Genomic DNA, 21574 nt, shown 5'->3' with positions numbered 1-21574 from the left:
TCTTGTTGTGTCTGTGTGGGTTTCCTCCGTGAGCTCAGATTTTCTCCCACACCCCAAAGATGTACAGATTAGGTTGATTGGCCATGTTAAGTTGGGGGCTGGTCTTCAAGAGATTGTACTGAGGCGATGGCCTAGTGATATTATTGCTAGATTATTAATCCAGAAACTCAGCTAATGTTCTGGGGACCTGGGTTCGAATCCCACTATAGCAGATTGAATTGAATTTTAAAAATCTGGAATTAAGAATCTACTGATGACCATTGTTGATTGTCGAAAAAACCCATCTGGTTCACTAATATCCTTCAGGGAAGGAAATCGGCCATCCTTACCTGGTCTGGCCTCCATGTGACTGCAGAGCCACAGCAGTGTGGCTGTTTCTCAATTGCCCTCTGAACAAGGGCAACTAGGGATGGGCAATAAATGCTGGCCAACTAGTGACGCCCAGGTCTCACAAATGAATACAAGAAAAAATGGCACACTTTTGGGGCAAAAGCAGAGGAAATTTTTACTATGCATCTAACCTGTGCTTTGGCTAACCTGGGAGTACTTGACAAGGCAGGGTGGAGGGAACCTTATTTTGCATCTAACTATCCATACTTCAGATATTGGTGATTAATGGGCAACATAGTGGGAGATTCTCATTTAACTGTCCATATCCCAAATATGGGTGCTGTATCTTGGAAGTGTCCCATTCCCAAACGCTAACAGCCATCATTTTTGAGAAAATATTCACAAAAACTGTAAAAAAAACACTCAGCCTGGGCCCAGTTACACAAATGATACAAAACAGATGGCAAGAGAACCACAAGAGGAGCAGCATTGGAAACTTACAGATTAGCTCCCAATGTTAGATACTGGTATCTCCTGGTATCTCTTCTGAAGCCCACTAGGTTTTCACAGTGCACTGATACTCTGGGCTCCAATCTCCCTCTTTCGGACATCATCCTTCTTGTCTCCCATGATTTCACTGAGGTTACTTTGATTAATGTGTTTCCATTTTCTTCCATGCACCATCTTACACACAGTGTACCATTTTACACCCATGCACCATCTTACACACCCATGCACCGTCCTACACATCAATGCACCATCTTACATGCCCATGCAAATCTTACACATTCATGCACCATCTTACACGCCCATGCACAGCTTACACACTCATGCACCATCTTACACGCCCATGCACATCTTACACACTCATGCACCATCTTACTCCCCAGTGCACCATCCTACACACCCATGCCTCTCTGCATTCTCACTGTGTTGAATTCAAGACATGCTGCGCTGTCTTCTATTACTGAGAATAATTCCCAGAAGTCTAGCTCCGCCACCCTTTGCCATTTCTTCTTCCTCCAATCATTTTTTTTTTCAAAAGCTTTGATCTTGGGGCCATCCAATGCCTATTTCCTGATTTGTTTGTGAATTTTCTGCTGCACAGTTTAACCCTGCCTGTGTCCTGTAGAACTTGATCTTGGATATCAGTTCAGTGAGATTTAAATTGGCTTCCGCTGCCTGCTTTTCCCCTGAATTGACATAATTTGGTCAGGTCCCTAGATGTGAAGAGCTGGGGGAACGTGGGGTGAATTATAACCTATCTCGATGGACAGAAATCTCAGGGGATCTAGTGGAATACTGGTTTTACACTCCATCCAATACTAGCTTCAACAGCGAATAAAATTGGAAGGGTGTGAAACCAATGGTCCCCAATCCAGTCGATTCAATATGTTTTGGTTTGACAGGCAAGGAAAATTAAAGGTTATGGAACCAAGATGGGCCAGCCATGATCTAACTGCATTGACAGGACAAACCTAAGGGACTGAATAGTCTTGTCCTCTTCTTATTCGGTCTTCTGACAAAGGGATGGTGAATTGGCACATGGCTTCAGAATACCAAAGATCAACCATATTTGTGCTTAAGAGATTAAAAGTTGCCCTAATCCTCATGCTTCTCGAGCACCCCCACCCCACTTCTCTTCCTCCCAGACTCTCTTTAAAACACACTCTTTTGAACTGTATGCTGTCAATCATAAAGCAGAATGATTGAGCTGTACTAATCATCCTTTCTTTGGCTAAGATTATGCCTCTGGGAAGTACTTTTGGGATAATTTTCTAAGTTAAGACGTTGTATAGATGCAGCTTGTGTCCCAGCACCAATTAGAACAAGCTCCCCTCTTGAATTGAAGAGTTCTTTTTTCTCTGGTACTAATGGTCTATTGTATTCACTTTGCAAGCTTACATGGATAGCCTTGAAGGTAATGCAATTACACAAATGAAATGTTGGTCTGATTCATTGCACACTGCTGTGATATTCAGCAATTTCTTTGTCAGTCACTATGCGACCAAGCGTTATGAAGTGGTATTTGGGAATAAGCTTGTGTTGCTATTTTTTAATGAAACTTTTTAAGTTCTGAGCACCATATTGAGATCTCTGAAGGCAGTGACGTTGGGGTTGCTACTTGCTGTCTCCATATGCCGAGTAGAATCCTTCCAGAACAAATCAAAATGTTCCATTCGAATTATAATTAAAATCAGATTAAGCTATTTTTGTGTGAGCCCTTCTCACTTTTTAGAAAGTGCAGGAGAGATTTATTAGAATGGGATTGGGAATGTGGGACTTCAGTTATTGGAGAACTGGAGAAGATGAGCTTGCTGTCTTTAGAGCAGAGAAGGTTATGGGTAGATTTAAACAAAGCATTCAAAATTATTAAAATTACATACATATAATGGCATAGAATTTGTAACACAGAAAGAGGCCATTCAACCCAGCTGTTTGATGTTGGTGCTATGGTCCACTCAAACCTCCTCCTAACCCACTTCATCTTACTCTATCTGCATAATTATTGGGCGATACAGTGGCACAGCGGTTAGCACTGCTGCCTCACAGTGCCTGGAACATGGGTTCAATTCCCGGTTTGGGTCAATGCAGAGTCTGCATGTTCGCCCTGTGTCTGCATGGGTTTCCTCCAGGTGCTCCAGTTTTCTCCCACAGTCCGAAAGACGTGCTGGTCAGACGCATTGGCCGTGCTAAATTCTCCCTCAGTGTACCCGAACAGGCACCGGAATGTGGCGACTAGGGGATTTTCACAGTAACTTCATTGCAGTGTGTCGGCGTGTAAGCCGACTAGTGACACTAACGAAAATAAACTTTAAACTATTGTGCTGCCATGGAATAAAAAAACAGAAATGTTGTCTTTCCTGTCACCCCTTCTGCCCTGTACTTCCAAATATGTTGAGCCGAGACACAGTCGCCTCAAGCATTGTGTGCACACGTACTGCTTGTCCAGCCACTGTCCATGTGGATTTGCAGCAAATCTTTTCTGTTCATTGAAGCCTTCAGACACCATGCAACAGTGTGTGGTTTCATCTTCATTTTAAAAGAAAGTGTTGCTTTGTGAACAGGTTGCAGTGCAGAGTGAGAGGGAAAAAAACTGGGATCTGCCTGCCCTGACCTCATCATAGAATGATACAGCATTGATGGAGTCCACTCGGTCCATCATGCCTGTGCAAGCCAGCTCTTTGTAAAAGCATTCCAATTAGCCCCACTCCTCTGTTCTTTCCCAATGGCCTTCCAGGTGTTTCCTTGTCAAGGATTTATCCCATTCCCTTTTGAAAGTTATAACTGAATTTGCTCCCAGAGTGTTTTCGGGCAGTGCTTTCCAGCTCATAACAGCGCAAGAAGAAACAATTTGCTCTAACCCTCCCAACACCCTCCCCACCCCCACACCCCTCAGCACCTAAATCATCCCCCATCACCAACCATTCTCCCATCCCCAGTTTCTTCTGCCGCTAAATCTCTGTTCTTTGGCTAACAATGCCCCTGGCAATGGAAATAATTTTCCTTATTTACTCAATGAAACCAACCTCCCCCCCTTCCAGGACTTGGAATGTATTAAACCTCCCATTCAGCTTTTCTGCTCCCAGAAGAACAAGCCCAGCTTCTCCCACAAACTGAATCTTATTCTCGTAGATTCAAGTGAGTTTATCTGCGATATGGAAGCGGTCTCTCAGTGTGTGGTGGGGTCACTGCTATTTGTATCTAATCCTGTTACAACGCAAGGATTCTCGCACAGCCGCATGTTCCTGCTGCCAGCAGGGAAAATGCTAAACTAGTCTTTCGCGAGCCGCCTGCCAATAGAGTGAGCTTTGATGCCTCCACACTCTGGCTTCAACTTATCCAGAATGATCAATGTAGAGTATAGGGACTGCCAACCCTCCAGGATCATCCTGGAGTCTCCTGGAATTAAAGATTAATCCCCCTCATCACCACCGCCACTCTGCAAAAGCAGTGAGCAAAACAGGGGGAGAAAAATCGCAAGAGAATGTTGAAAAATGGTGTGTTTATTTTTCATTTCCTGTGAATGCTTTTTTTAATTAGCTATAAAATTTTGAAAATAAAAATTTACTGGGATGCTTGGCCAATTGGCCATGCAATGAAAGCTCCAGGAATACATCCAGGCAGAGTTGGCAACCCCATGGTACACTGCAGTTGGGCGTTGACCTGTATATGTTTTCTAGTAGGTGGTTGTAGGTTAAGCTTGCAGCCTATATGTGTTGGCCAGCTTTATCCAGGCAGGAAAACAGTAAATGAGGTATCAAAGTCAATGATTACTGATTCAAAGATATCTATGTTTTCCCCTCCATTATTTTTATAGGCACGCAGGGAATTGCGGGATATACGGGAAAAGGGAGGAGTTTAATTTAGACTAATGCGAGGCGATGCATTTTGGTAGATTGAACCGGGGCAGGAATTACTCAGTTAATGGTAGGGCACTGGGGAAAGTTACAGAACAAAGAGATCTAGGGGTACTTGTTCATAACTCCTTGAATGTGGAGTCATGGGTGGACAGAGTGGCGAAGAAGGCATTCAACATGCTTAGTTTCATTGGTCAGAACATTGAACACATGAGTTGGGATGACTTGTTGCAGTTGTGCAGGACATTGGCGAGGCTACTCTTGAAATATTGTGTAAAGTTCTGGTCACCCTATTATAGAAAGGATATTATTAAACTAGAAGGAATGCAGAAAAGATTCACTAGGATGCTACCGGGACTTGATGGTTTGAGTTATAAGGAGAGGCTGGATAGATTGGGACTTTTTTCTCTGGAGCGTAGGAGGCTGAGGGGTGATCTTATAGAGGTCTATAAAATAATGAGGGGCACAAATCAGTTAGATAGTCAATATCTTTTCCCAAAGGTAGGGGAGTCTAAAACTAGACGGCATAGGTTTAAGGTGAGAGGGAAGAGATACAAAAGTGTCCAGAGCGGCAATTTCCTCACACAGTGGGTGGTGAGTGTCTGGAACAAGCTGCCAGAGGTAGTAGTAGAGGCGGGCACAATTTTGTCTTTTAAGAAACATTTAGATAGTTACATGGGTAAGTTGGGTACAGAGGGATATGGACCATATGCGGGTAATTGGGATTAGCCTAAGGGGTTTAAAAAAAAAGGCAGCATGGACAAGTTGGGCTGAAGGGATTGTTTCCATGCTGTAAATCTCTATGACTCTAAGTGGAGCTGTGAGAGAGGATCACTCATGTCTTTGCTGACTGGTGAAGCAAGCTTGGGTTTGGGGCCCACTCCAATTCCTTATGTTCTTTCTGTTGTTGCTGTTTAGCCTTGTTGGTAGCCAGTTGAAGTGAAGGTCCTGGAATATTGAGGTTGCTGTGGCTGGGGTGATTGAGGCAGGGGTGATCATTTTAATGAGGGACCCTTCTCCACACCCTGGCCCCCATTCACCTTTCTTTTCAGGGTCCCCCTCTCTCCACATCCATCCCCTTCCTGACCGGGATCTCCTCTGTGCTCTTCCAGTATGCACTTTACAAAAAGATGACGCTGGCCGCCATCCTGATCCAGAGCAAGTTCCGCAGTTACTACGAGCAGAAGAAGTTCCAGCAGAGTCGGCGGGCAGCTGTTCTTATCCAGCAGTATTACCGCAGCTACAAGGAGTATGGGAAAATGAGGCAAAAGCGAAGGACAGCTGCTATGGTCCAACAGAAAATCAGGTAGGACGTCACATGTGAACAGAATTCTTTTCTCAGTCTTTTTGGGGCTTTGGACTGGGGCTTCAGCTTTTCAAAAGAGATCTGGACTGAAGCCTCAGTTTGAAGACACTTAACCCTCAGTTGGAGAGTGTGTTATTGTCAGTAGAGGGTTTTGAGGCAACACAGTGGCACAATGGTTAGCACTGCTGCCCCACAGCACCAGGGACCGCGTTCGATTCCCAGCTTGGGTCGTTGTCTGTGCAGAGTCTGCACGTTCTCCCTCTGTCTATGTGGATTTCCTCCCACACTCCAAAAGACATGCTGGTTAAATGCATCGGCCGTGCTAAATTCTGCCTCAGTGTACCCAAACAAGCAGCAGAGTGTGGCGACTCGAGGATTTTCACAGTAACTTCATTGCAGTGTTAATGGAAGCCTACTTGTGACACTAATAAATAAACTTTAAAAAAACCTTAAAACTTGTTACTCCAATACAGAGCCAGTGAAGCTTCCTTTACTGTTGTTGGTGTTTTGGTGGTAATGGAGACAAAAGCATTTTCTGGTTGGTAAGGGGTTCCCAACAGATGCAAACAAATGTGCCGGAATTTTACCACCTCACCCGCCCGAGGCTGTTAATATCCTGCCCAAAGCCAACAGAGAATGACGTTCTGCAAGCCTCGCCCACCCCAATTCTAGGGCAGGTGGGACAGTAAAATTCTGACAATTGAGTCTCATGATGATCAAAAGACATAGGAGCAGAATTAGCCCACTCGGCCCATCGAGTCTGCTCCGCCATTCAATCATCACTGATATTTCTCTCATCCCCATTCTCCTGCCTTTTCCCCATAACTCCTGATCCCCTTATCAGTCAAGAACCTATCTATCTCTGTCTTAAGGACACTCAATGACCTGGCCTCCACAGCCTTCTGCGGCAAAGAGTTCCACAGGTTCACCACTCTCTGGCTGAAGAAATTCCTCCTCATCTCTGTTTTAAAGGATCGTTCCTTTAGCCTGAGGTTGGGCCCTCTGGTTCTAATTTTTCCTACTAGTGGAAACATCTTCTCCATGAACACTCTATCCAGGCCTCGCAGTATCCTGTAGGTTTCAATAAGATCCCCCCTCATCCTTCTAAACTCAATGAGTACAGATCCAAAATCCTCAAGTGCTCCTCATACAACAACCTTGGAACTCAGACAGTTTATCCAGTGCGGTCATTGACAGGTGAATCGCATGCTTGCCAGTCAGCAGGTGAAATCCGTGTCTCACTGGCGACACAAAGTAAAACCACCTTAACATGAATACCTCACTGCCTGCTATGGTGCTGCATTTTCAGGATTAAAGAGAGCTGTCTTTTCTTCTCTTGATCTTATTTCAGGAGCAGTCTGCTAACCAAGAAACAGGATCAAGCTGCACGGAAGATTATGAGATTTTTGCGCCGTTGTCGTCACAGGTGAGATGCCAAAGGTCATTCAAAATCTGCCAACTTTCTAAAAAGTTTTTTTTTTCCCCCATTTCAATTTATTTTGCATCCTGATTTTTTTTATCCCCACCCAGACCAATATAAGGATAATTTTAATCACCAACCCATTGACATTAGCGAACAAGAAAGAGAAAGAGCTGGAAACTTCTCATTGTGAGGATTGTTTATAAACCTGTCCCTCATATACACCACATATAGATCTGTGCTGTGAGATTGCTTGCCAAAGCACACCAGGTTTTTTAGAGGGTAATATCACTTGTTGCTGCACTCAACAGATATCATTACACTGGACTCTTGCCCCGAGTTAGGGAACAGTCAGTCAGGGTTCGTGCCCATGTTTATAGCCCAGTGGCCCCTGCAGGAGAGTGTGCACATTTGGATGGCTAGATAGGGACCAGATCGGACAAGAGTGTGATGTCTACCTCAGTCAGTGAGCATCGTGACACTTGTTGTCTTGGCTGCCAAATGAAAAGTGACCATTTGGTTAAGGTACTACATGGAACCATATAACTAACGTGAATCAGTGTCATTTGATGGCGGGATGGGGTGGGAAGAAGTATTTGAGGATGAGCTTTTTTTTGTCTCAGAAGCAGCACTTTGCAGTGATAGGGCATGTGTCTTGTTGAGTTCCTGATCCCGGTTGTCCCCTGTTTGGCATACCAACCACAGGAAGAGAAGTGAATCTGTGGACATCTCTGCCAGGCAGGGAAATACTGAGAACACTTTTCTTCACAAAACTGGACATCTTCACCTGGTGTGAAATGCGAGTCACCAAAGTCCCAGAGGACCAAAAGCTGCTCTTCCCCTTTTTAAGAGAGAGAGAGAGAGAGAGCTGGACTGGTGGTGATTTGACCTGAGGGTCACCACACTTCAAGTGAAGGAACAAGGTTATGAAGGCGGGGCCTACGTGAATAACTTCAGCTGGTATGGGAATTGAACCTGCACTGTTGGCGTTACTCTGCATCAGGAAGCAGCTGTCCAACCAACTGAGCTACCCGGCTCCCTACACCTGTTTGAACACACAGTATTAAAACTAACATATATCAGACGATGATGTGGAGATGCTGGCGTTGGACAGGAGTAAGAAGTCTCACAACAGCAGGTTAAAGTCCAACAAGGTTTATTTGGAATCACGAGCTTTCGTGAGACACCTGATGAAAGAGCAGCGCTCCAAAACCTCATGATTCCAAATAAACCTGTGAACTTTAAATTAGTGTTGTTAGACTTCTTAATATATCAGACCAAGTAAAAATTATTAATTTTTACAGGCCAGACACTCATTATTTTTCATTCCTGTTGCCCAAACCATGTTGCTGAACCAAGGCCCAGTAGATTCTCTGTTGCCTGTGTGCTCTGTCCTACCTTTAAGTATTGGTTGCTCTGGTGTGCTGGATGTGGAACCCATACACACATACAGCAATGGGGTTTTGAAACACAAGCCTTGGAATTGAGTTGAGATACTAATTCATCAACACATTTGGATTATATTCCTCTGCCATTTATTTGAATGAATTACTTCCTCTGGCAAAATAGTGAACATAGAAACTCATTCCAGTGTGATTTGAAGAGCACACATTTCATGATGAGGGAATCGTTACCTTTAGCTTTACAGCAATCCTATCTCAGTTAGGAAAACTCTCACCTTGGAATCAGAAGTTGTGTGTTCAAGCCTCACTCCAGAGATTTAAGCACAAAATTCAGTGCCATATTGAGGAGGCGCAGCAGTGTCAGTAGGTGCAGGCTTTGAGATAAATTGTTAAACCAAGGCCCTAATCTGCCCCCTTAGATGGAGGTAAAGGCTCCTACAGCACTATTCAGAGAAGTGCAGGGAGCTCAGGTGTCAATGCACGTTGTTATTTGGGGGTGTTTGATGTACGTGAATTGGCTGCCACATTTCCTATATCACAACAGTAACTACGTTTCAAAAACTATTTGATTGGCTGTTTAGCACTTTGAGACACCCTGGCCGAAATTTCCCAGCCATTCATACCGGCGGGATTCTCCAATCCCGTTGGCAGTGTACCCCCGCCCACGGGTTTCCCGCCAGCATGGGGTGGTGTCAATGAGATTTCCCATGATAGTGGCGGGATCAGAGAATCCCACCAATGCAAACAATGTGCCACCTCCCACTAGCGGGAAACACGCAGCTGGGAAGCTGGAGAATCTCACCCCCCTCGAGTTTGTGAAAGACCCCATATGCTCCGTATGCTGCTTTCTTTTCACATTTGATATCTATCCGGCTGACACCAGAACTGAGAGACATGAATGAGCTATGCAGTACCAGAAACACCTTGGCTCCGTGTCTTTCCCCACAACTGATGTTACACTGAGCTTCAAATTTGAATTATAAAGAATATTGGGGAATTCTGTGAGGGGGGAGAAAGGCGACGAGTTGATGGAATTAATGGGGTCTATCTTGCGAGATTCCCACATAATGAGAGGACCTTCACCTGCAGCCAACACAAACTGCAGGCAGGACACGCACTGTGGTCCTCAGTGCCTCCAGGTGAGGGTCTAACTGATCAGACCTGGAAAACTTCACCCTAACATATCCGCGTTTATAGTCTGAGTGAGGGGGGATTGTGGCAGTTCTGAGCACTAAATATGAAGCAAAATATTGCATTAATAAACATGCAGTTCAAACAAGACTTTGCAGTGCTGACTGTTCCTGGGTAAAAGCCCTAGCAGTAGGATTCAGAGAGTGAAATTTTCATCATCCTTCAAACAGTTCTTGGTGAGCAAGTAACAAATGGCAGCAGAAATAAGCAGGAACCATGACTGCATCACTTGGAGAATTCAAGCTGCTAAACCATACCCTTCAACATGGAACACAATTCCTGTGCCAAAAAATTGTCCAAACATTTACTTTTCAGCAATTTAATTTTCTCTTGTAATGAACTTTTTTGTGTTAGTCTGAAGTTCTTTGCTATGTGAATAGACTAGTTTCACAATAATGTCTAACTCCTGGAACAACCGGGCAACTAAATCCCATTCATGGTTTTGTTTCTGGGTTTTGAAATCATGATGATTGTCCCACCCAAAAATGAAGTTCACTGCCCCAGTCCTCCTCCCACACCCACCCCCCCCAAAACCTTCTGCCCACCCCCCACTCCTCCTCCCCACAGCCCCATTCCTCTTTAGTGTCATGAATTTTGACACCACAAAATAATGACCGGTTGACAAACGGCAGGCTTAGATTTGGTTTGAGCTGCTGCTGTATTTGGATTTTTTCTTAAGGGTCTAAGGTTGAAAGACTCTTTGGGGCTTATAATTTTTATATGACTCTGCAGACCTCACTCATATTATATGCCTTCTCTATCACCTCCGCTCTGTTAGAATAGATGGTGGCATGGTGGTTAGCACTGCTGCCTCACAGTGCTAGGGACACATATTCAGTTCCAGCCTTGGGTCATTGTCTGTGCGGAGTTTGCACATTCCAACTATGTCTGCATAGGTTTTCTCCGGGTGCTCCAGTTTCCTCCCACCTTCCACAGATGTACCGGTTAGTTTGATTGGCCATGCTAAATTGCCCCTCAGTGTCAAGGGGATTAGCAGGGTAAATAGATGGAGTTACAGTAATAGGGCCTGGGTAGGAGTGTTGTTGGTGCAGGCTTGATGGGCCAAATGGCCACTTTCTGCATTGTAGGGATTCGGATGGACCTCAATTTCCAGAAATATCCAACACTGGTTGAATGTGGGCAGCCTGGTGGCACAGTGGTTAGCACTGCTGCCTCACAGCGCCAGGGACCCAAGTTCAATTCCCAGCTTGGGTGACTGTGTGGAGCCTGCACGTTCTCCCCATGCCTGCACGGGTTTCCTCCACGTGTTCCATTTTCCTCCCACAATCCGAAAGACATGCTGGTTAGGTACATTGACCCGAACAGGCGCCAGAGTGTGGCGACTAGGGGAATTTCACAGTAACTTCATTGCAGTGTTAATGTAAGCCTTCCTTACAACTAATAAATAAAATTTAACTTTAATGTGTTCCTGGAGATTGAAATACATGACCTCCCATTGCTTCCCCCAACCCCCCTATTGGTTATTCAACACACCCATCAACATGGCCAATCAGAAAACAGGCTCTTCCTGATTGAAGTGGATGACTGCCCAACAGTGTTTTCTTCCCCAACTCTTGTATTTTTTATAACTAACGATAGTTTTCAAAGACTATTTTTTAATTATGTTTTCAACATTCGCTTATGATTTTATTTTTGCTCAGGTTTGCTCACAGTAGTTTCCTCAAAAATTATCTTCAATTCCTGGAAACTCCAGGACAATCCTGGATTTTTTTAGTGGACCTTATCACAGCCTGGTCAACTCAGCCTAGCCGGGTAGACCCGTAGTGTCAGTTTTCCACTGACTGGTCTGTTAGGGCTGTTGACAAGAGCCCAGGAGCCAAGCAAACAAGGCTAAGAGAAGATCACCTCCAATTGCAAAACAGCTGCATCCTGATTTGTTCAGTTCTGTACCTCAGCACTGCATTTTGCCCCATTCATATCCCAGGAAGGTTTGTCTAATAAAAATGTAACATCAGAAAGGTGGGGAATAAAAGTATCCCAGGACAAAGAAAAATCAGAGATTGAATCGAGAGCAAGAAATTAGGATAAGAACAGATTTATGAAAATTGGGGGAAAGAAGTTCAGAGGAGATGATGAGGGGCATGATTCCCGTGGCAGTGAAGTGAGAGAATTTGCTGCCCAGCCAAATCTCCGTTCACCGCTGCAGGATCCCACCAGCATGAACGGTGGTAAGACTCAGGCCGAGGAGTTTTCTCTTAATGCGGTGCGTTATTACGATCCAGAATGCACAGCATTTAAGGGTGGTGGAAGCAGATTCAATAATAGCTTCCAAAAAAGAAAACTTTGCAGGGCTATGGGGCAGAGCAAGGGAATGGAACTAATTAGATAACTGATTGACAAACAGCCTCACGATGGATGTCCTGTCTGATTCTATAAGGAGAGCGAGAAAGAAGACATGAGGCTAAAAATGCTTTTTGAGGAATATTAGCAACAAGCTGCATGGGGCAAAAATTAGTCTCAGGTGGAATCTCACTGTCCACTTGATATACTTCATTGAACAGAGACAGAATAGTTTTCCTTTGTAAAAAAGAAAAACCTAAAGTAAAAGCCACAATTCCTGGTAATGCACAGTGCAGGAGTTAGGTCCTGAAAGAGATGTGACACTCTTAAGAGACTTAAGGGAGCAACAGATTTGCTTAACTCAGTCATTTTTTTGGAATATTACAAACTGACACTTGATGCTGAGAAACCTTGGCTTTCTCCAAACAACCAACTGGTGCACATGCAAATGGTGAAGATTACACACAGACTCTCCAGGACAAAATATGACACAGGCACATGCAGACACACATGCCTACAAACACATGTGTCCATAAGCACATCTGCCTATAAACACACACCCCCACAAACACACACGGACACATGGCCACAAACACACACACACATGCCCACAAAACATACACACCCCACAAACACCCAGTCACACACACACATTCTTTCACACTCACATAGCCATATGCATGGATCCAGAAAACTGGCAGCTTGTCGCATCAGTAAGCTGATGATGCTAATTCTGGGCAACTTGTCTTTCATCAAAATCATTGAAAGGTATAGCACGGAAGAAGACTATTCGGCCCACCATGCCTCTGCACAGTCCCTGGGTCTAGAACTTTGGTGTTCTATAGGCAGACAAGGCATTCCAGGCCAGGTTTGGTGAGATTGTTACTAATCTTTCAGAGGGGTGAGGTTGTTCATTTTAACACTTTCATTACTGCATTGCTTGTTTTTCTATCTCAATAATGTGTATGTTACAGGGACATTTGAACTCATGGTCAACTCGCTTTTACACACTCCTGTTCATTTAATTCTTGTGAACGTGTCCTTTCTCTTTTATTCCCCTGGTCACAACACTCGGTGCTTGTATGCTGGAGACCACTTGAGTTGCCTTATTATCTCGCCCTTTCGGCACAATGTGCAGCTTCATTGTTCAAAGGCATAAGTGAGAGATGATGAAAAACATATTGGGGTCCGAATGGCCTCAGTTGTTGTTCTGTATTTAAGTTGAGGCATGTGAGTTAGAAGACAGACTTGCTCTCTGAATTCAAACAGGTGTGTAATTGAGTCACTGGCTAATTCTGTTTGCCATTGGGGAAGTTGGCCTTGAAAACCCGCTTGACGGGTTGAGAGCTATGAAGCATGCTCACTCTAACCCATTGACCAGCATCTGTGAAAATCATCATTGGCCCTGGTGGCAGGGCCAGGAGAACAGAAGGAGGAATGTCCCTGTTGTCTTGTAGACACTCATCTTCTGGCAAACCCGTCCACAAGACAGGGCAACCATGGTGTTGATAGCCAATTGGGGAGTGGGGGGGGAGGCCTTGTCATCCGACTCACCCTCTCTCCGAGTTGGAGAAGGTGAGGGGGCTTTGAAGGCAAGCATCAAAAAAGGAGGAGGGGAGGGAGGAGTGGCATCAAGTTGCATCAAAATGTGAAGTATTGAAACCTGCCTTTGGTCTGATAAATTGATGGTACATCTGGTTTGCTAATAGCTGTTTGGTATTGTTTTGCTGTCTAAAGCCCCCTGGTGGACCATAGACTGTACAAAAGGGTGAGTGTAGCCTTCTGCTGGCCAGCTTCTCTCTATCTCTGCTTGGTGCCTGCTTGCATGAGGCTGCAGCCTAACTTGCCAATTCTCATGTTTGTTGCCTATAACTAAACTAACACCCCACACAATACTAACAAATCTGCTTCTTAAAGATACATTTTCTACTCTATATTATATATATATATAAAATATATATATGAAGAATGATTTCACCAATTATTTTTTGTGCATGATCCAGAATGACACTTGTGTTGAATTGTGGGATACTGGATGGTATGAACAGCATCCAGGAGTTAGCCAATCAAAGTGTTTAACTTGGAACCAAGTTGGCTCATGGGATCTGACACCAAGGTTTTTAGGAATTCAAAAAGACAAGCAAAGCCAAGTGGTGCAATTATTAGAGTGGATGCGTGCACTACCTGGCTGAAGTGATATTGTCTCTGACGCATTGGCGTTTTATCAAAGAATGAGCGAAGCCCAATCTGGGCAGTAATAGAGTCCCAATGTGGTACTGGGTGCTTTGGAGAACCATACCGTACATTGAAGCATGTTTCTTCTACTGCGCGTAGGGGATCTTTTAACATCGGCCTTTGGATGATTGAGGTCCAACATGTCAGGGTCACTGCAGATCCAAAATCTGGGGTTTGGAGAATCAAGACAGCCGTGAACACCAGACTAGAATTTGATGTTGAACCATCTGAAGCCCAACAGTGGCTGTGTGACCCTTACCACATTGCACTCTGTTTGGGTTCAGTTCATCATACTGTTCCATCCCTCCCCACCATCATCATGATTGGAGAGCAATGTTGATGCATATTGTCAAAGGAGGTGATGCCAACCCGCTGCAGCATTTGAATGAGGGTCACCCCAGAAAAAGAGCAGACTGGACAGCACTTCCTATGAATTGAATAGCTGATTCTTGGAATTAAAGATATAACAGTTGTGATCGACCTGCCTTTTATTTCAGAAGAATGCCCAATAAAGATCATTTAGGTTTCTCTCCCAGTCCCAGAAAATACTGCTGACATTGCTTGACCTTTCAAAATAAACCATTCCCTGTCCTTTCATAATAAAGGCAAGCCAGCATAAAACTTCCATAAAATTCTATTTTATGCGATGTGTGTCTTAGGGAATTGAACGCTTTACTATTGACCCAGTGTCAGCATCAAGCACTCTCAGGTTAGGTATACAGTGTGGGCTAGAGACAAAGCAGGGATCCCACTAGTCTATCCCAGTATCCTGTCTTTGTTCCAATTTTAGAATGCTCCCTATCACACTATACTAATACATTTCCCACATCTACTATCCAGTGGCCTCAGAGTAAGAATGCCAGTGTTAGGGGATAAGCAGGGTAAATTTGTAGGATTATGGGAATAGGGCCTGGATGGAATCATGCCTGGTACAGACTTGATAGGCCAAATGGCCTCCTTCTGCATTGTAGGGAGTCTATGATTCTAATATGGGCCAAACTACAGCTCTGTATATTAGGAAGTGGACTGAAAACATCCTGCAGTCTATTTCACGTATAACTGATAGAATTAGGGTGGAATTTAACCAGAGGTCGGCAAAGGCTGATAGCAGGTGAGAAAAGCGGCATTGAGACCGGCAACAATGGTTTTCTCCGCCTTATAGTACAGGAATTAGAGTAAAAAACCTAAAGGTAAGGTCCCATGATGTGACACTGACAAGGTGGCCCCTGATTCATCCTCACCACCAGCACTTAGTCCATCACTGAGCAGACCTTCCAGGGGAGGGGAGAGGGTCATTCCCAGGAGCTTCCCTTTGGCACTGGCCCCAGGCACTGCCATCGGGGTCTCATTTTTAAAGGACGCCCTAGTGTAAAAGAGCTTGCCGGGAACCGCATCCTCTCACATCATAGAATCACAGAATCATAGAATCCCTACAGTACAGAAGGAGGCCATGTGGCCCATCAAGTCTGCACTGATTACAGTCTCTCCCAGGCCCCATTCCCGCAGCCACACATATTAACCCTAAATATTCCCCCTGACACTAGGGTCAAATTAGTATGGCCAAACAACCCTAACCTGCACATCTTTGGACCGTGGGAGGAAACCAGAACACCTGAGGAAACCGATGCCGACATGGGGAGAACGTGCAAACACCACACGTCACCTGAGGCCGGAATTGAACCCGGATTCCTGGTGCTGTGAGACAGTAGTGCTAACCACTGTGCCATCGTGCCACCCCAATATCCTCCCAACACTGCCCTCGGCATGACCATAGTACTTCATGGGCATAGCCTCCTGACACTGACTCTCTGGCAAAAACCCAGCAATTCCCCTGGCACTGCCAAGGAAGTGCCCAGGGGAGTGTCTGGGCATAATCCTCTTCCACATGAACAGTGCACTCACCTGAACTTCCCTGGGAGTTCTGCTTGCCGGGTGCGTGCCTTGGGAGATGCCTTTCTGGCCTCAGGTCAACATGGAAGGATTTTCTGACAGGGGATGGGAGTGATCCAGGTATAGAGGCATGACAATTAGATGCTAATGCATTCAAATGATGGTCCCATTGTCCAACATTGGGAATCATGCCCTATCACTGACCTGGGGAGGGGACATTCACATCACACATTTACATCAGCATGAAACATGATTTAGGAATCCTCGCAAAATTTTACGCTCCCGTTGCCAAACCCACCCAATGTGATCAGGAGTGGCAGATCCTGGCTTTTCGGTCTGATCTGATCCCAGGCCTAAAAGGATAAAGCATCACTGATTAACTTCTCCATGCACCCTCCCCTCCTATTCCCATCATCTTCATTGATCATTGGAAATGGATTCACCCGTTCCCAACAGCACGCAGGATCACATAGTGCAGAAGAAGCCCTTTGGCCCATCGAGTCTGCACTGACACAAGAGAAACACCTTATTACCTACCTATTCCCATTTACCTGTACTTGGCCCATAGCCTTGAATGTTATGATGTGCCAAATACTCATCCAGGTACTTTAAAGGATGTGAGGCATCCCGCCTCCACCACCCGCCCTCTAGACCATCACCACCCTCTGGGTAAAAATATTTTTCCTCATATCTCCCCCAAACCTCCTGACCCTCACCATGAACTTGTGTCCCCTTGTGACTAACCTTTCAACCAAGGGGAACAACTACTCCCTATTCACCCTATCCATGCCTTTCATAAACTTGTACAGCTTGATCGCTGTAGGGATTCTATGATGCTTCTTGTCCCTGAGTCTTCTCTGCTCCAAGGAAAATAATCCAAGATTATCCAACTCTCTTCATAGCTTAACAGTTTCATCCCAGGCAGCAGCCCGGTGAATCTCCTCTGCATGCCCTCCAGTGCAATCACATCCTTTCCATAATGTGATGATCAGAACTGCACATAATACTCCAGTTGTGGCCTTTTCCCCCTAACCCTTGATCCCCTTATTAATCGAGAACCTATACATCTCTGTCTTAAAAACACTCAATGACCTGGCCTCCACAGCCTCTGTGGCAATGAGTTCCACAGATTCACCACTCTCTGGCTGAAGAAATTCATTCTCATCTCTGTTTTAAAGAATCGTCCCTTTAGCCTGAGGTTGTGCCCTCTGGTTCTGGATAGAGACGTGCTCCTCAAGTGAAATTCAGCTGCTTCATGGGCAGGGAATTCCACAGATTCACAATTCTTTGTGCGAAGAAGTTCCTTCTCAACTCAGTCCTAAATCTGCTCCCCCTATTTTGAGGCCATGACCCCTAGTTTTAGTTTCACCTGCCGGTGGAAACAACTCCCCTGTTTCTATCTTATCTATTCCCTTCATAATCGTATATGTTTCTATCAGATCTCCCCTCATCCTTCTGAATTCCAATGAGTATAGCCCCAGTTGACTCAGTCTCTCCTCATAAGCCAACACTCTCAACTCTGGAATCAAAGTAGTGAGTCTCCTCTGCAACCCCCTCCAGTGCCAATATATCCTTTCTCAAGTAAGGAAACCAAAACTGTACACAGTATTCCACTGTGGCCTCACCAGCACCTTCACAATCTTGTGATGCTGCATTTGCTCATTTGATTTACAGAGAATTCAGTGTTCAAAGCTAATGCGGGAGAGCTGGCCACCAGTCATAGAGCAATACAGCATTGAAATAGGGCGTTCAGCCCAAGCAGTCCATGCCGACTGTCTTCCCAGCTAGTCTCAATTGCCCACGTTTGGTCCACGTCCCTCTAATCCTTTCTTACCCATATACTTATTCATATGCTTTTTAAATGTGGATGGAACACAGTCCAGTGCTCCAATTTCAGCAGTTGTGAGAATTGCACTTTATTCCATATGGTGTCACTTTCTGAGCAAAAGTTGCCCCCTCAGTGATCAAAAGCCCGTGCTGGAGAAATAATGGGTTAATGTGAAGACTATTCTTTTACAGTGGCAGCTTGCTTTTTCCAAGATTTCTGAGGGTTTGGTGTTGCATCCCATGAGCCAGCCTGCAGAGGCACCCCTGCCAACATACCCAGCTCCCTGTGAGGTTTAACAGCCCCAGCAGATTAGTAACTATGGATTATCTAGTTTGGAATGACTGCATGCATGCAAATGGCTGATGTCACAGGCTAAAGTCAAGATGATTGATAGTATTTAAAGCTGCAGTATGTTATAGAAAACTAGTGTTCCTTTCCCAGATAGTTTGGAAAATTATGAATGCTTTCCCCTCTCCTGTTCCTCGTCGAATTCAGGCTGGTGGTGCTTCCCAATACTGCAAACCTTCAACAGCAGTGCTTAATCTTCACGTATGAGTCTCAGTCCGCAAATATTTTCTGGCTATTTAACTGTGGCAGGCATCAAAGTTGAGCTGTGTCCTGTCCACGCCCAAACTTCACTCTTATGCATTTTCTAGTGGCAAACATCCCTAGCTGATGTTTGCCACGCTCCTCAACCCCATTCTATCCTGGCACAGACTAGGGATGGAACCGATGTACCCTGTATATTTTTTGGAACATGCTGGCGATTAGTTTAAGTTCACAGATCCTTTTATTTATGAATGATGAAGTAAAAGAGCCAATTTGTGTGGGTCTATATGGGAATTTTCTGGTTGCTGTTTAGAGAGAACATTAGATTCAGCCCAAGACTTCATTGTCTGTCAGGCTGTTTACTACACTAAACATTATCTTTGTCCATTATCCACACGTTCAGTGGCTTTTAAGTGTAACGGAGTACTGTATAATGCCCTCAATTCCATCTCTAACCCTTGCTTTGCATGTTTGTAATGGGATCACGGAATAATTAGCTGCAGGTTAATAGCTGTACGAGAAATAGTGTAACCTTGTTTACACTGTTGTCCATCTCAGGGTGAGATGTTGGCATGACTATCCAAATGCAAGTTCCTCCGTTTATACCAATGTTCACATAAGGGTTTGATACCTCCATTTACAATTGGAGACGATCCATTCCATGAGTGATCATAGGAAGATTGTTGCACATGCGTTACTTTTCACAATTGTTATAGCTACAGGGGGATTCCATTTATCCTCGGCTCTATTTCTGACACCTGGTTTTATGAGTTACCTAAGATCCTACTCCACACATTTTAACATAATTAACATATTGCTTATTTTCAGTGAACAAGCGGATTCGGATACTCCAACCAGGAATTTAATTAACTAAAACTGACACAGAAAGGAAACTAAACTCCCAAAATGTTTTCAAGTTTAATCATTAGTTTTTTTTATGTTTTACTCATTCTTAAAGTTACAATGCCGACACGCGGAGTGAACAGGGCAAGCTCTTAGTCCATCTCCTTGCTCGCTTCAAAAACCAATTCAACTTAGAATCAAAGAATCCTATAGTACAGAAGGAGGCCATTTGGCCCATCGAGTCTGCACCGACCACAATCCCACCCAGGGCCTATCCCCATAACCACATGCACTTACTCTATGAGTTCCCCTGACACAAAGGGGCAATTTAGCATGGCCAATCCACCTAACCCACACATCTTTGGACTGTGGAAGGAAACCAGAGCACCCGGAGAAAACCCACACAATCACAGGGGGAATGTGCAAACTCCACACAGACAGTGACCCAGGTCCCTGGCGCTGTGAAGCAGCAGTACTAACCACTCTGCTGCCCAATTGAATCCAATTCATGGTCTCTACAAGAGAGACAAACAAATCCAAGTTGACAAGAAAAGGCATTGCAACTGGTCTTGGGCTTGATCTGATGCCAAAGGTCTGACAACCATTGATGCTGTGGTTTCAATGGTGGCACCACCTCTCTCGGTGAATCCAAACCTGACTAAAATCTTCCTCCTAGCTCCCAGAGTCTCATGTAGCAGAGTTGGTGCCAGGGTAAAAAAAGACATGCCAGGGATTGGGCCATACTTGTATCTTTGTGAGTTGTGTATGCGTTCTCAAAGAGCAGTAATTATAGAGTCCCTACATTGCAGAAAGAGGCCACTCGGCCCATTGAGTCTGCACTGACCACAATTCCATCCAGACCCTATCCCCATCACCGCCTGCATTTACCCTAACTAATCCCCCCAATATGAAGGGGCAATTTAGCATGGCCAATCCACCTAACCCACATATCTTTGGATTGAGAGAGGACCACCCTACCGAGAGCATCCAACATAACCCATGTTTAGTCTCGTGCAAATTCAACATGCTCTGACTGCAACAGAATACCAGTTTAACCAATTGACATTCACCACTGTAAAGAGAACTAGTGTGCACTTAGAAGAACATCATCAACTTGCATTTGTACACATTTTCAACATGGTAAAATATCCCAAGCTTCACAGGAACGCTCTCAGTCTGTGCTGGGCAATATAATCAGAGCCTCCAGGAGACTGGGCCAAGGATTTACTACAAAGAACTGACACTACTGAAACCTTCAACAATTGACCTCTGCTGCGCTCACTTAGGTCATTCACTGGCAGATGCTGGAATTTAAATTCAATAAAAATTATCTGGAATTAACAATCTTCTGATGACCATGAAACCATTGTTGATTATTGGAAAAACCCATCTGGTTCGCCATTATCCTTTAGAGAAGGAAATCTGCCGTCCTTACCTGGTCTGTACTACATGTGACTCCAGAGCCACAGAAATGTGATTGACTCTCAACTGTCCTCTAGCAACTAGGGATGGGCAATAAATGTTGGTCAACCAGCGACACCCATGTCCCATAAATGAATTTTTTTTAAAAATTAAAAATTAATCTGAGCAGTGGCAGTGAGCAGTGAGGCAACATTAAACACTGTTCCACCTTAGCAACTAGGAATGATCCCATTGTCCATGTAATTGTTTAACTTGACTGTCACTACAACAGAGTCACTTCCCCCTTACTGAAGTATCGCTGACAATGTTCCCTCCAAGGTGTATGGATGAGCAGTCACACAGCAGTCAGGAATATGGCACTGAGGGACATAACAGGTTGCATGTAAGGAGTGGCTCCTTCATGATGTCCACATGTGTGGCTCTCGTTTAATATTAGGAAGGTCCCATGGTACAAGAAATAGGCTGTGCACAGTATAGGGTAATGAAAGGAAACAG

The 21574-nt window shown here is 44.6% G+C and overlaps 1 protein-coding gene across 5 annotated transcripts in view; it reads left to right on the top strand.

Annotated features, from left to right (window-relative positions):
* Positions 1-21574, top strand: part of LOC145359990 (calmodulin-binding transcription activator 1-like) — a 1101467-nt gene that overhangs the window by 1051860 nt on the left and 28033 nt on the right. For 3 of the 5 annotated variants that reach the window (XM_080214884.1, XM_080214882.1, XM_080214886.1), the window contains exons 19-22: positions 2231-2251; positions 5804-5997; positions 7349-7423; positions 14050-14080. In XM_080214884.1, the coding sequence (XP_080071010.1) occupies positions 2231-2251; positions 5804-5997; positions 7349-7423; positions 14050-14080 (321 nt within the window). The remainder of the gene's footprint in view (positions 1-2230; positions 2252-5803; positions 5998-7348; positions 7424-14049; positions 14081-21574) is intronic. The other 2 variants (XM_080214885.1, XM_080214883.1) reach the window with 1 other exon arrangement.

Source organism: Carcharhinus amblyrhynchos, chromosome 30 (genome assembly GCF_965287045.1).
Source record: "Carcharhinus amblyrhynchos chromosome 30, sCarAmb.v2.hapA, whole genome shotgun sequence".
Lineage (NCBI taxonomy): Eukaryota > Metazoa > Chordata > Chondrichthyes > Carcharhiniformes > Carcharhinidae > Carcharhinus > Carcharhinus amblyrhynchos.
Note: the sequence above shows the minus strand (reverse complement) of the source record. Positions and strands in the feature narration are given on the sequence as shown.